The following is a 14,007-nucleotide window of genomic DNA, read 5'->3' as shown; positions in this document are numbered from 1 at the left end:
CTCCCACTGACAGCCTAATTGGATACTGTGATGGCTTGTGGGCGAGACAGTAAACTGAAGGCAACTGACAGCCTAATTGAGGCTGTGTGGAGAAGAGAACTTTCAACCAAAGTTCCAGTGCAGGTTGCGGAGAGGGCTGGACTTTGTTCCTGCAAGATGAATTCCAGGCCAGATTTTCAGATTGTAAGTGGTAATATATTTAGATGTCACAGCTGCTGTCTTATAGCATGCCCCTCTCCATTTTGGGGTTCCATTGAGAATTGCTGGCTTTAACCTGCAGAGGACCCACATGGTCTGGGACCATGATATCTGATGGATGGGTTTCTCCTGCATGTTTTAACTTCATTGGTGCCCTAGCTGTGGACGGTCAGGCAGATGATGACTTGAGGGCAAGACCTTTTGTGTGGTGACATCTTGGTTGTGGAATGCCTTCCCCAGAAATGTTCATTGGATGCATTTTGTTATCATTTAGCTCTCAGATTCAAGTGGATTTAGTATGTTTCAGCATTGGGTGATTTGATTATGTTTCTTTTTAATTTTTTTTTACTACTGCTGATGTCCATTGATAGTTCTTACAGTTCTTTGTTTCAAAATTACCGGTAGGAATTCCTACTCGTTTTATAGGTCTCTTCTAGTAGAAGTGTACTTGGAAATAACAAAAAATAGCAAAACTCAGAGTAGATCTGGTATGTTAAACTGCAGCATGTCAGAAATCCGAGATCTTTCTGGGTTGAACCTTGGCCACCAAAAGCCTGCCGACAAACAAGATTTCTCAGGGCCTTTTTGCAAGTGCTAAAGTTCGGACTTGGGAGTATGGGTTTCAGTTTTTATTTACTTATTTAAATAAATATTTATAGCTTGCTTTTCTTCCCAAAGTAGCCTACAACAGTGTGCTTTCCTCCTCCATTTTACCCTTTCAACGACTACCTTGCGAGGTGGGGAAGGCTGAGAGTATGACTAACCTGGAGTCATCCAGTGAGCTTCCACAGGAGTGTTTGGTCTAAACCTGGATCTCCCAGTTCTGATATTTCTAAACCACACTTTTCCAACCCTTTAATCATGGAGGAGCCCCTGATATATTTTTCAGGCTTCGAAGAGTCCCGGAACCGGGCAGGAAGCAGTGTCAGCTGGCCACACCTCCCTGCCATACCCAAGGAGAACTGGGGTGGGGGGAAGAGGTAGTTTGAGACGCGTGTCCAGGCTCCATCCCCTTTCCCAGGCCCGGTAACCATGCGAGAATGCCACCCCAGGTCAATGGAAATGGTCTCCTACTTTCACAGCCAGGAATAGTTTGTGGTTCAGTGCATTAAGACAGGATATAGTGAAAGGTCGGGGAGCCCCGGGGGAGCTCTCAGAAAGCCCCAGGACTCCAGGGAGCCCTGGATGGGAATCCCTATTGGAAACAGTACAGCGGGTGGGATCCAATGCAGATTTCCCATATTTGAGCTCTTGCACAATCAGAAATCCGAGAAAAAAGAAACTGTCATTGCCACTTGTGTATAATCAAGCATTCCAGCTGGGCAACCTGTAGGCAAACCCTTGGAAGCAAAGGGGTCCGTGGGAGGGCTGTGCAAATTGCACACACACACTAAGGGAGGGTTCTCGAGGTCTCGAGGTGTGCTTCTTGCGGGTGGGATTTTCGCGTCGCATCCATGTGCCGTGATGTTGTGCCCTGGAGATACGGCATATAGTTGAATCTCAAGCCCAGCAGGTTTGGGCCTAGTTGGTATGAGGAAGTTGCGTATGCGCTTGCTCGGAGCTCATTCGAGAAAGGGCGGGATACCAGTTGAACAAATGCATTTGTTTCAAGGCTTTCCTAAGGATGTCATAGGAGATGGAAAGTGCGGCACGATGAGTGCCATTTTCAACACAGGCACTTGATTGATGGCAGCTTTGACCTTTATGTTTAGACACGAAACCGGTTTGCGTCTCGTTAGCTCGTTCCTGGTTGTGGTTCGAACTGTTCTGGAGGCTGAGATGCCATTAAAAGCAGGCGGTGAGAACATGAGCGGCAGCAAGCAGAGCACCCCCACTCTGCTCTACTTAGAAGTAAGACCCATTTTATCAGCAGAGGTTTACTGCCAGGAAAAGCGTGCTTAGAATTGCCCTGCATAAGAGCCACTGAAACCCAGATCTCCTTGCTTGTGCTGCAAAAGAATCACCTCTTGCTATGAAAGTGTATCGGCCATTGAAATAGCAGATGGATCTTTTGACAGGGGGCTTCACATGTGCATTTGAGAGCCAGTTTGGTGTAGTGGTTAGGAGTACGGACTTCTAATCTGGCATGCCGAGTTCGATTCTGCGCTCCCCCACATGCAACCAGCTGGGTGACCTTGGGCTTGCCACGGTGCTGATAAAGCTGTTCTGACCAAGCAGTGATATCAGGGCTTTCTCAGCCTCACCCATCCCACAGGGTGTCTGTTGTGGGGAGAGGAATGGGAAGGCAACTGTAAGCCACTTTGAGCCTCCTTCGGGTAGGGAAAAGCGGCATATAAGAACCAACTCTTCTTCTTCTTCTTCATTTTTGCTATAGAGCAGTGGTCCCCAACCTTTTTATCACCGGGGACCACTCAACGCTTGACGATTTTACTGAGGCCTGGTGGGGGGGGGGGTAGTTCTCTACTCTCAACCACTGCCCTAACTAACGCTCTCTGATCGCTATGGTAATGTTTAAACATCCCTTCAAAATAAGATGCAGACACGCCACAACAATGAACATAAGGAACATTTTATTTTCATGGAAATTTTAACTCATGACAATAACAAATCAATGGGAACCCTGAGCTTGTTTCTCTGCAACGAGATAGTCCCATCTGGGAGTGATGGGAGACAATGACACCCGAAGTGTGTTGTAAAGGGCCGGCGGGGATGAAGTAAAGGGCTGGGGGGGGGGGGGGAGAAGGCATCCTTCGCGGCCCACCTTCAATTAGTCGACAGACCACATGTGGTCCGTGGTCCACAGGTTGGGGATCCGCTACTATAGAGGACTGCCTGTAAAATAGGATACACTGACACCGATGTTGTGTTAAAGATCTGTGCTGAGAACTGGGAACATGAGTCCCTTTGAAAAGGCACAGCTAGTCCCTGGGATTGACAGCATTTCTTTGCAAGGCTGGCCTCTGACCAAAGAGATCCTGACTTCATGGAAATAAGAATTCCTTCCCTGCCAGAGGTCTGTGGTGCATCTTTGGATCCGAGTAATAAGGCTGTACTTATGCGCCCCCCTCGGCTATAAAATAATTTGTGCTTTCCTAGAAAGCTTCTTGTTATTCATCGTTATTACTGTGATCAGCTGGAGACACTCTCGCTGGCAGATAAAGCTATCCTGGGTGTCTCTTTCGGCTTCTTGTAGGGCTGGTGCTCTAGCCCCTGCGCTGCCGCTTCTGAATAAACAGCAGATATCTCTTTGCTCCCATGGTGACTCGGGCCTCTTTCTATTTATCCTCGCAAGGGCTCTGCTATTTGCAAGGCAAGAGTCAAAGAGGTTTATTCCAGCAGCCTTTCTGGTGCCATGAACCTTATTAACCTTGTTTCTCCGCTGAAACATGGACAGTTTTTCGAGAATGGATGTCCCACGATAATCACAAATCATCTTGGCCTGACCTGGCGTGTAGAGTGAAGCATGGCTGTGTGTGTGTGTTTGTGTGTGTGTGTGTGTGAGAGAGAGAGAGAGAGAGAGAGAGAGAGAAGATTTCTCTCCTCCCCTCCTGTTTCTTCCCCCTTTCCCCATCCCCTTGACTCTTCCGAAGCCACAGCATGGAACAGAAGTAAGGGGTGATGTCATTGGGACCGTGAAATTGGCTCAGTCCTGTGATAAATCAACGTATGGCATTTTACGGCAACACTTCATTTTAATGATACGTTTTTGTAGAGTAGGATTAGAGTCAATTGTCTGTAAAAGATATATCCCCTTCCCCATTAATGCCAGATTCTTTGAGTGGCGGAGATGAAGGCTGCTGGAAGTGAATTCACAGAGTACTCGCTCTCTCTCGCTCTCTCTCGCTCTCTCTCTCTCTCCCCCCCCCCCACTTTTTTTTTTACTGTATAAAATGTCAAGCCTTGTTTGTCTCCCACCTAAAAGCTAAGTCGATCCTGATTCTTCTTCTTTGAGGGCCTTAATTTAGCCCAGGGGTAGTCAACCTGTGGTCCTCCAGGTGTTCATGGGCTACAATTCCCATGAGCCCCTGCCAGCAAATGGGAAAAAAATCTGCTCTAGGCAGGGCGCTGCGTGCTGCCTGACAGTTGCTGAGATCCTTGCAGGGTTCGAGTGCTTTCACGACTTTAGCCTGGCCAGCTACAGCCCTGCTATTAACCAGTCCTCGTCCATAGGCGTCGCAGGCGGTCTAGCCCCTGCTGGCCGGAGCTCGGACGCTAAGCAAGCTCGGCCCTCGGAGACCAGCGAGGGAGATGGGAGGCCGCCCTGCAGAGGGAGGCAATGGCAAAGCACCACTAACCATTTCTTGCCTTGAAAACCCCATGAGGCTGGACCGCTTTGCCTTCACTTCCTTTGTGGATCGCCGCAGCGTTCGGAGGGATGCATAAAAATCAGCCCCGGCCGCAAATCCAGCCCTCTGTTTCGGCACAAAAGCCAGTGACCTATAAAGAGGGAGCAGGTGCATTGCGATAAAGGGATTTTACAAAGGGGAAAAGTTCCAAACGAGAGATTCCAACTCCACTGTGCTAGAGGAGCCCTGCTAGGTCAGAGCACAGAGCCATCCAGTCCGGCATTCTGCTCACCACAGCGGGATCCCAGCTGCCCTCGGAAGGCTCACAAGAAAGGCGCTGAGGCCTCAGTTTCCCTTGGCTGCCTTCTCAGCATTTGGCAGTCAAAGGTAGACTGCCTTTTGCCATGGGGGTTCCATTTATGCTTCATGGCTAGTAGCCATTGGTGGGCCTAGCCTCTATGGATTTTTCTAATTCCCTCTCTAAAGCCAAATCCATGGCCTTGGATCCATTGCATAGCAGTAAATTCCAAAGGTCAGCTGTGCTTTGTGAATCCTGCTTTAGGATGCTTTGGGCTGATCCTGCGTTGAGCAGGGGGTTGGACTAGATGGCCTGTATGGCCCCTTCCAACTCTATGATTCTATGATATTTTGCCTTTCTGCAGTCCACTGCCTGTCAGTACCGTGGTCTGCACTTTAATCCATGGACGGATGCCTTTAGCTACTTGCTGGTTCCCCTAATAATTACTTGGGACGTAGGCTTTGCCCCAGATGTGGCAGTGGGTGAGACCTTGAGTGGGGAGTGGGAACCTATAGCAGGAGAGGACACAACCTTAGGCTCCAGCAGCATCCTTTTAAGGTTTTTACCTGTCCATCTTTATCTTCCCTGGTCGTCCATGCTAGCCTGATCTAATTAAGTTTAAGAAGCTAAGCAGTGTCAGCAGTGGTCAGCATTTGGATGGAAAGACACCAGAGAAGACCAGGATTGCGAAGGAGAGACAGGCAACGACAAGACACCCCTGAACATCTCTTGCCTTGAAACCCCCCCCCCCCGGGGTCACTATAACTCACCTGTGATTGCATAGCCACTCTCCCCCACCCCTCAAAAAATCGTTTCTGGGAAACTAGTTCATCAAGAGCTGTTGCTAGCGTTGAAGCTCTACCGGCTGCACGGCTGAGAGCCTCGCCATAGATAAAAATGAGCCAGTAACAGATTCTTGTTTTTAGAAACATAGATTTTTTTTTTTACACATAAGCAGGAAAAGCGCCTGCGCAGGTATGCAACCACTAAGAGGATTCTGTGCTAATTTTAGAACATCCCGATGACACAATAGGCCCCTGGGCATATTACAAATGTTAGCTGCCTTGTTGTCTTCACAGACACCAAAACTTTCTATAATAACGAGGCCAAACAATTATTTACCTGACAGAAATGTATGTGAGTGGGGAACAAAAAAAGACTGTTCAGTAATGGCTCCTTCTCTCCTCCCCCCCCCCCCCCCCTGTGTTTGTTGAGCTCTATTTTTCATACTAGACAACAGCACTTCTCATTAAAAGCAACGCTCAGCACCAATCTAATTGTGTTGTTATGGTCACATGACAGTGCCTTCTACTGAGTCAGGCGACTGACCTCTCAAGGTCAGAATTGTCTACTCTGACAGGCAATGGATCCCCAGGCTGTCAGTTCAAGGGATTTGTCTATTATTATTATTATTATTATTATTATTATTATTATTATTATTATTATTATTATTATTATTATTATTATTATTTAATTTTTAGACCGCCCTTCTCCAAATAGGTCTCAGGGCAGTTTACAACATAAATAGTTAAAACACAATAAAATCCCCATAAAAACCCCAATTAACATCAACAAAACATATAAGCGGCGGTGGTCACAATTCTGATCTTAGTTACCTGAGTTCTCCCCAGGTTCAGCCTGGTGGGGAGAATAATATTCAGAAGAGGGTGGCACCAATACAATAGATCTAACAATGATCTCAATGTTAGAGATCTCTTAAGTGGAGATAATAGGGATCTGGCTGCTGGTTCCATACAGTCACCGTCTTGGATACCCCTCCGCTGCAGTACATCTGAGTCCATCTAGTGCAGAGGTGGCCCAACCGTGGCTCTCCAGATGTCCATGGAGTACAGTTACCATGGTGCTGGCAGGGGCTCATGGTAACTGTAGTCCGTGAGCATCTGGGGAGCCACAGTTTGGCCACCTCGGTACTGTGGAGCAGCCCTGGTATAATAGAACAAATTTTTAGTCCAGCGATACCTTTTACACCAGTACAGTTTAATTCTGGGTATAAGCCATGTACACATGAAGGCTTCTACCCAGAATTAAGCTCCGTTGGTCTTAAACGTCGTTCTGTTGCTTCAGACCAACACAGCCATCCACCTGGATGATCTCTCTTCATTTAATATGTATCTCTTGCATTTTGATCCTTCCCCGTCTCCAGGGATTTGGCAGGGGAGCCTGTGATTCCCCCTAACCCTGTTTTGATCACCCAACAGCACCATTCAGCAAGCTGGACCAAGGGCGAAACCAAACATCACGACGTTCTCAGGTCCATGCCATTTTAGAGCTGAACTTGGCCACGTAATGAGTCCGCAGGGGCCTGATTTTTCACGAAGGCCACAGTGTGGCAGGACCAGGCAATCTTGTTTGTCCTCCCTTGTGCCTTTTCACGGGCAAAAAGAGCCACATCTCTTTTAAGATGACAGCAGCTGGAGCGTGTCAAGCAGGCAATGATTTTGGGGTGGGGGTCTGGGGAAGGCAGACAAGACTGACCCTGAGAGGTCAACAGTAGAAGTCACCTTCAAGCCACCGGGCAGCTTAACGCAGGCCCAAGTTCCAGCGCCCAAGAAAGCAGCTGAAGAAGGAACCAAGGTCACTTCCTCTACCCCTCCCCGGTCTGCTAGTTGTTTGCAAGCTGCCGCCACGCTCCACAATGCTCGGTGTCCTTGGGGGGTGGGGGGGGACGGGAGGGGAAACGCTCCCGTTTTGAAGTGTCTCCTGTCTGAGCTGGCTTTTGTATTGTTTGGAAACAGGCGCGCACGTGGCAGAGTCGGCTGTCGCTTTAAGCGGCTCGCCCGAGACGTGTGAGTGTAGAAGAAAAGGGGGGGGGGGTGGCAGCGCGCCGCATTGATTGGGAGTGAGGTAACCGCAAACAAACCGCCGTCTGAAATGAAAAGGAATCCGAGGCCTGACCCAGAAAACAAGCATCGTAACCGGCCGGCGTGAAGTGTTATTGATAAACACACGCCTGCCAGAGCGAATTCTCTGATGTCAGGCCATCAGCACCGAGGCACTTCAGACAGGAGAGATGATAGCCTCTGCTCGCGCCCCGCAGGCTCAGGTTGCTATCAGTCAATCCCTCCACCATCCCGCCAGCGCCCAGTTTGGGCGACGGGGAACGGAGGCCGATCATGGCCTTTTTGAGAGCCAGTTTGGTGCAGTGGTTAGGAGTGCGGACTTCTAATCTGGTGAGCCGGGTTTGAATCCGCGCTCTCCCACATGCAGCCAGCTGGGTGACCTTGGGCTCGTCACAGCACTGATAAAACTGTTCTGACCGAGCAGTATACACCGCTTGTCCAGGCTGCTCAGGTTTAAAAATGGCAGACGGCTCCCCCAGGTCTTACCCTGAAACTGGAGCGCTGTTCCGATTCCGAAAACACCAACCCACTTCTTTTGTGGGAGAAAACTTCGAAGGTTTATATGTCGTCGCTTGCTTTTTTGTCACCTGTGAATATAGGGGGGTGGTTTTATTTGAGAGAAATGGGCACACACTGGAAATTGCTCTGTTCCCCACCGTTTTATACAGAGAGGATTTCCCCTTCTTTCCCCCTCCCTCCCTTGAGAGGTCACCTTTATCAGGGGAGAAAACAGATGACATCATCAGTTCACACAGGTCAGGTTACAAAATGCACGCGCAGGGTCTGATTGCCTGACGTGACAAGCGTACGCACTCCTCCCCTACCTAGTGAAAAAGATCCTCGCAGGTGAAACCACAGAGAGAAACATGAGCTTTGTTCGGACTCCCTCCCTTCTTGGCCTGCCCATTAAGCTATTGGCTTACCAAGGGCTTTTCACCCCGTGCACCCTTGGCCAGGGCGTTCCCCGGGCCCCCAAATTTACAGCAAATCTCTTAATATCGTGAGCCCAGATTTCATTGCTGGCATGAAGTTAGCATCCTATTCTGTTGGAGATAGCAAATGGCACAGTTCCCCCGTGAAGGGGGAAGGGGGGCAGAAATCTCAAACAATGTTAGCCGGCTCGGCTGCCGGACCTTCTTTTCAAAACCTTGACTACAGTTGCATATTCCTCTCCCCCCCCCCCCAGACTATAAAGAAGGACTATAAAAGACTCTTTCACAGATGCTTTTGATTCATGATTCACTGCATCATTATGAGTTGTAGCCTGCTATCCGTTTTATTGTTTAATTACGGCTCTAAAATTTGAAACAAATTTTTTTTTTATTCTTCTCCTTATTGTTGCTATTAGACCATCAGTGTCTTTAGAAGGTTAATTAAAGAGCTTTCCTGTGCAACCCTGTATTTACCATGGTGCTTATGCTAAAATAAATTTGGCAGGGCTCAACCGCATGCTAGGAAGAACGACTGATCTTGTCCTTAAAGGTAACGGTATCCCCTGTGCAAGCACCAGGTCATGTCTGACCCTTGGGGTGACGCCCTCCAGCGTTTTCATGGCAGACTCAATACGGGGTGGTTTGCCAGTGCCTTCCCCAGTCATTACCGTTTACCCCCCAGCAGCAAGCTGGGTACTCATTTTACTCACCTCAGAAGGATGGAAGGCTGAGTCAACCTTGAGCTGGCTGCTGGGATTGAACTCCCAACCTCATGGGCAGACAGCTTTAGACAGCATGTCTGCTGCCTTACCACTCTGTAGCTGGGGGGTAAAACGGTAATGACTGGGGAAGGCACTGGCAAACCACCCCATATTGAGTCTGCCATGAAAATGCTAGAGGGCATCACCCCAAGGGTCAGACATGACCTGGTGCTTGCACAGGGGATACCTTTACCTTTAGGCAACAAAGGGAATGTTGCTGAGCCTTCGAAGCCTTGGTTTCTGCAAAGATATGGGTGGAGCCTAAACTCGGAAAGATCCCATCCCTTGATTGAACAGGTCTCACTAGGGACAAGATTGGTGGTGACCACTGGAGAACTCACAGTCTCTTGAATTAGGTCTGTGCCTGCGGCTGGAAGCTGCTGCACAACTCAGCCAGACTTTTCCCAGGCTGAGCTCCAGGCTGACCTGTTAGGAGAACACAATCACAGGGTTCAAAGTGTAATTTTTGGTCCCTCCTTCTGCGAAAAGGCGGAACAATTTTACTCGCCTTTTCGAGGTTCTTCTTTCTCCTGCGTCTCCCCCCGCCCCAGCTTCCGATAATTACTTTTTTTTCTTACTTAAACCCACCAGATTCCTCTTCTCCGTCCTTGTAGGATTTCAGGAGACCCACGAGAATCTCTGTAGCTCCTTCTGAACCTTTAGCATATTGTCAGCAACTATGAACACTTAAGGAAATGCCCAGCAGTTAAGACATTTGCGGAAGACCGCCGTCTTTCTGCAGGAGTGCCACAGGCCCAAGGAGAGAACCCTCAGTCTTGCCCGCTTGTTGTTGTCCGCATTTGTCAGCTTGCGTTGCCTTCCTTGCAGTTGTACTTTGCACACCCGCTAATTAGACAGCCCATCAACATTGGGGGCCAAAGCCTTTCTAACAATGAAACAGTGATAGCTGAGTCTTAATTGGCTGAGTGTGCTTGTCATTAGGCAATGATAAGGACATCTGGGGCTCTGGAGAGAGATCAGCCTCCCATTTCCCCCGATTGATTTTGGCTTAGCCAGTCTTTTTTTCTTTCTTTTTTGCAGCTTTCCAATCTTTTATTTTTCATTTTTTTTCAAATCCCCCCCCCCCCCGGGAGCCGCCAGCCTCTTCAGCACCGCTTTCTCCGGACAGCGCCCAAGCTCCGTTCCCCCTGCCTCTGTTGGCCAGACTTGCCTTTTGTTTGTGTTCGGCGTTGCTTTCTGCGTCCTGCAAAGCTGGCTCCCTTGAAACTGGAAGCGGGAGAGATCAGGGCTCGCCACTGTTTCCCTTTAGAAACCGGCTTTGAGATGCTTTAAAGGCCAAGGCCAACCTCAGCAGCAGAAATCCCTCTTCCCGGCTGTGCTGTTCGGCTGGAGGAGGAACAAGGCGTCTTATCGTGTTGGGTCCCAGGAAAGATGGATGCTCAGGGCTTCTCCTTGTTCTGAGGGAGAAAGGAGCAAACAGTGCTTGTATACGGCACTGGTCAGACCACACCTGGAGTACTGTGTGCAGTTCTGGAGGCCTCACTTCAAGAAGGACGGAGTTAAAATTGAAAGGGTACAGAGGAGAGCGAAGAGGATGGTCTGGGGCCAAGGGACCAAGGCCTATGAAGATAGGTTGAGGGACTTGGGAACGTTCAGCCTGGAGAAAAGGAGGTTGAGAGGGGACATGATAGCCCTCTTTAAGTATTTGAAAGGTTGTCATTTGGAGGAGGGCAGGATGCTGTTCCCGTTGGCTGCAGAGGAAAGACACCCAGTATTGGGTTTAAACTACAAGTACAACGATATAGGCTAGATATCAGGAAAAAAATTTTCACAGTCAGAGTAGTTCAGCAGTGGAATAGGCTGCCTAAGGAGGTGGTGAGCTCCCCTTCACTGGCAGTCTTCAAGCAAAGGTTGGATACACACTTTTCTTGGATGCTTTAGGATGCTTTGGGCTGATCCTGCGTTGAGCAGGGGGTTGGACTAGATGGCCTGTATGGCCCCTTCCAACTCTATGATTCTATGATCAAACTGGTATGGGAAAACAGGATGGCTCCAATAGTCCTAGCCAAGCCCTGTCCTCTTGTTCTTCTCTGTTTCCTCCAAGACTCCTCCTTAAGGGAGGCTCCTGACACACAGACAGCAGTCAAAACTTGTACTACCAACCTCCTCCTTGATGGAGGAGGGCTTCATTAAGTGCCATGACCCCGTAAAATTGCAACCTTTGTCATCTTCCATTGAGCGGCCTTTCTTAGCACTGCATTTTCTATGCTAATCAGGCTTAGGGGCAACTTCAGACAATGCCTGAAAGCATCTTTGAGAAGAACCCTGGCTCCTTTTCGTGCTCTAGAATAAGTCTGGAAGCAGTGACTGGCATCTCTCCTTGAACAGCGATGCTTAAGTGTGAGCGTAGAACTTGTTTCTCTCCACTGCGTGGGATGTTGCCCAAAAGCATTGGATGAGGATGTATGAATGATTCACGTCCTTGGGGAGGGGGATAATATCAAGCTTCTTTTTAAGAGAAAGGATGTTCTTAGTTCCCAAATCCACCTCAGGGGAAGGGCCTCCAGCAACAGGCGGTTTCAAATTTCATTCTCTGATATTTTCTCTTTTGCAAATCTTGTCTTTCCTGGGAGTCAGTTGGAGTAGGGCTTATAACTCTGGGAGGGTTCACAACTCATTGGTGGAGCATCAGCTTTGTATGCAGAAGGCCCAGGTTCAAATTCTGGCATTGGCAAAGTAAAGCATGTCGGATAGCTGGTGTTGGGAAAGCCCTGAGACATGGAAGAGCTGGTAGTCATTAGAGTAGCTAATACTGAGCTAGTGACCAGACCCAGAAGAATGCCGGTTCATCTACACATCTATTTCATCTATTTTCTTCCACCATCTGTGCATGATGAAACATTCCCGAAATGTTGCTTCCAGAGTCAAGCATCTCCAGCTTGCCTTGTTCGCTGGCCTTTAATCTCCCTCTTCTCTCACAGGAGCATGTTCCCTCAGGCTTGGGGCTAGGGCCAAAAAGGCCATGGCCCTAATCAAGACCCCTTTCACCTCCTTTGGGCCAGGCACCCTGAGCAGATGTTGATCCATGGATCTTAGTACTCTTGGGGGATTGTAAGGGAAAAGACAGTCCTGTCGACATGATTCCTAGGTAGGAGAGACACACAGAGAGTGCGAGAGAAAAGAGGAGAAGCTTAAGTGTGTCCCTCCTTTGTTGAGTCTGTGCATGTGAGCTCATTGACTGGCATGAGTCAATGAAGGAAGAATCTGACTTTGTTTGCAAAGTGGCCAGGTTCATATACTCGAGAGGCAGCGGATCAAGCCCAAATGACTGGTCCTTTTTTGTGACCAGATAATTCTGTCTCTCTTGGGTCCCCCAACCAACACCAACACAAACACACCCCCACACACACACCAAACCCTCCCGCAGCTCTTGGAAAGACTTTTTGCTTTCTCTTCCAGGTACACGTCGGGGGATGTGAAGTTGTGGGACACGCGCACCTGGGACTACACAGCCCCAGTCCTAGAACCGGAGCATGATTTGGCTGGACCTGGACCGCGGCCACACGCCTCCTTTGTGAGGATAAACAGCTCTCTGGCAGCGGCAGCTTACGAGGACGGTAAGTAACAGCAACTCTTTCCTAATATTTTTTTAAAGCCTTTTTGAAAATGAAGCAGCTGTGCCCCCCCCTCCTTTTTTTTTTTAATTTTTTGGTGCGAGCAGCTCTAATCCTCTCTGTCCACACACGGGTGTGCACTCACACTCGCTTTTATGTGGAAAAGTTGGCCAATAATCCTGGGTGCATTAGGAGGCCTTGGAACACGGAGCCCATGAAAGCCGCTGTTTAATTCCTCCTGGAGCTGCTGCTTGGGGTAACGGTGCCAGGCGCGGTGACCCAGCCAAGCTCGTCTTGGGCAAACAATTTGTTTCGGCTTGGTTTTCCTTGAGAGGCATGCTTGCGAGACAAAGAACAGGCCGGATGCCGCCTGATGAATGCAAATCCCGCACCTTCTGTCATCTTCCCCCTGTGCGTAGCGAGGAGATGTAGCAAATTAGAGAGTCTTGGGGGGCTTTGATCTGCTTTGACTCCGGATAAGTAAGGAAGAGGGGCCAGTCTACTGGGGACAGGGTTCGCTCTTGGCCAAAGCAACCCGTGATTCCAAAGATACAGACTCCGGTAAGTCCTGCAGAGTTGGCATTAGAGTTTGGTGAGAATGCAGTAATTTCTGTGGCACCCTGAGGCCCTTTGCCTGCCTTTTCTGTTGTTGTTTTTTTTTAAACAGTGGTTTTGGTTGCCAGAAGTAGCATGACCATCTGTTTAGCTGTATTGTGGATCACTTTTGAAACTTGGTTGGCATAATAATTTACGTTGTGTGTGTGTGTTAACTTGCAGAGTTCTCTAGAATCAGTCTTAACTTGAGTCTTAACAATACCTGTGGCTAGGTGATCTTAATTTCCACTTGATGGTTTTGGAGCAAAAATCCAGAGCTTTTGACTTGTAGGACGCTTAATGATTCTGGGGCAGAAAGGCATTTTGAAACCACATCACCTTGTCTGGGGCTGCTACAAGAGACCATACTTGGTCTCTTGCAAGGCATCAATCCCAGTTCTTATCTTATGAAACAATAAAGGCTCTTTAGAGCAGGGGTAGTCAACCAGCAATTGCTGGCAGGGGCTCATGGGAATTGTAGTCCATGGACATCTGGAGGACCACAGGTTGACTACCCCTGCTTTAGAGCAATTCAGATTCT

The 14,007-nt window shown here is 48.8% G+C and overlaps 1 protein-coding gene across 1 annotated transcript in view; it reads left to right on the top strand.

Annotated features, from left to right (window-relative positions):
* Window positions 1-14,007, top strand: part of FBXW8 (F-box and WD repeat domain containing 8) — a 70,812-nt gene that overhangs the window by 11,697 nt on the left and 45,108 nt on the right. The window contains exon 5 of the mRNA XM_077307490.1: window positions 12,718-12,875. Within this exon, the coding sequence (XP_077163605.1) occupies window positions 12,718-12,875 (158 nt within the window). The remainder of the gene's footprint in view (window positions 1-12,717; window positions 12,876-14,007) is intronic.

This window comes from Paroedura picta, chromosome 13 (genome assembly GCF_049243985.1).
Source record: "Paroedura picta isolate Pp20150507F chromosome 13, Ppicta_v3.0, whole genome shotgun sequence".
NCBI lineage: Eukaryota > Metazoa > Chordata > Lepidosauria > Squamata > Gekkonidae > Paroedura > Paroedura picta.
The sequence above is the reverse complement of the archived record's forward strand: the minus strand, read 5'-3'. Positions and strand labels throughout refer to the sequence as shown.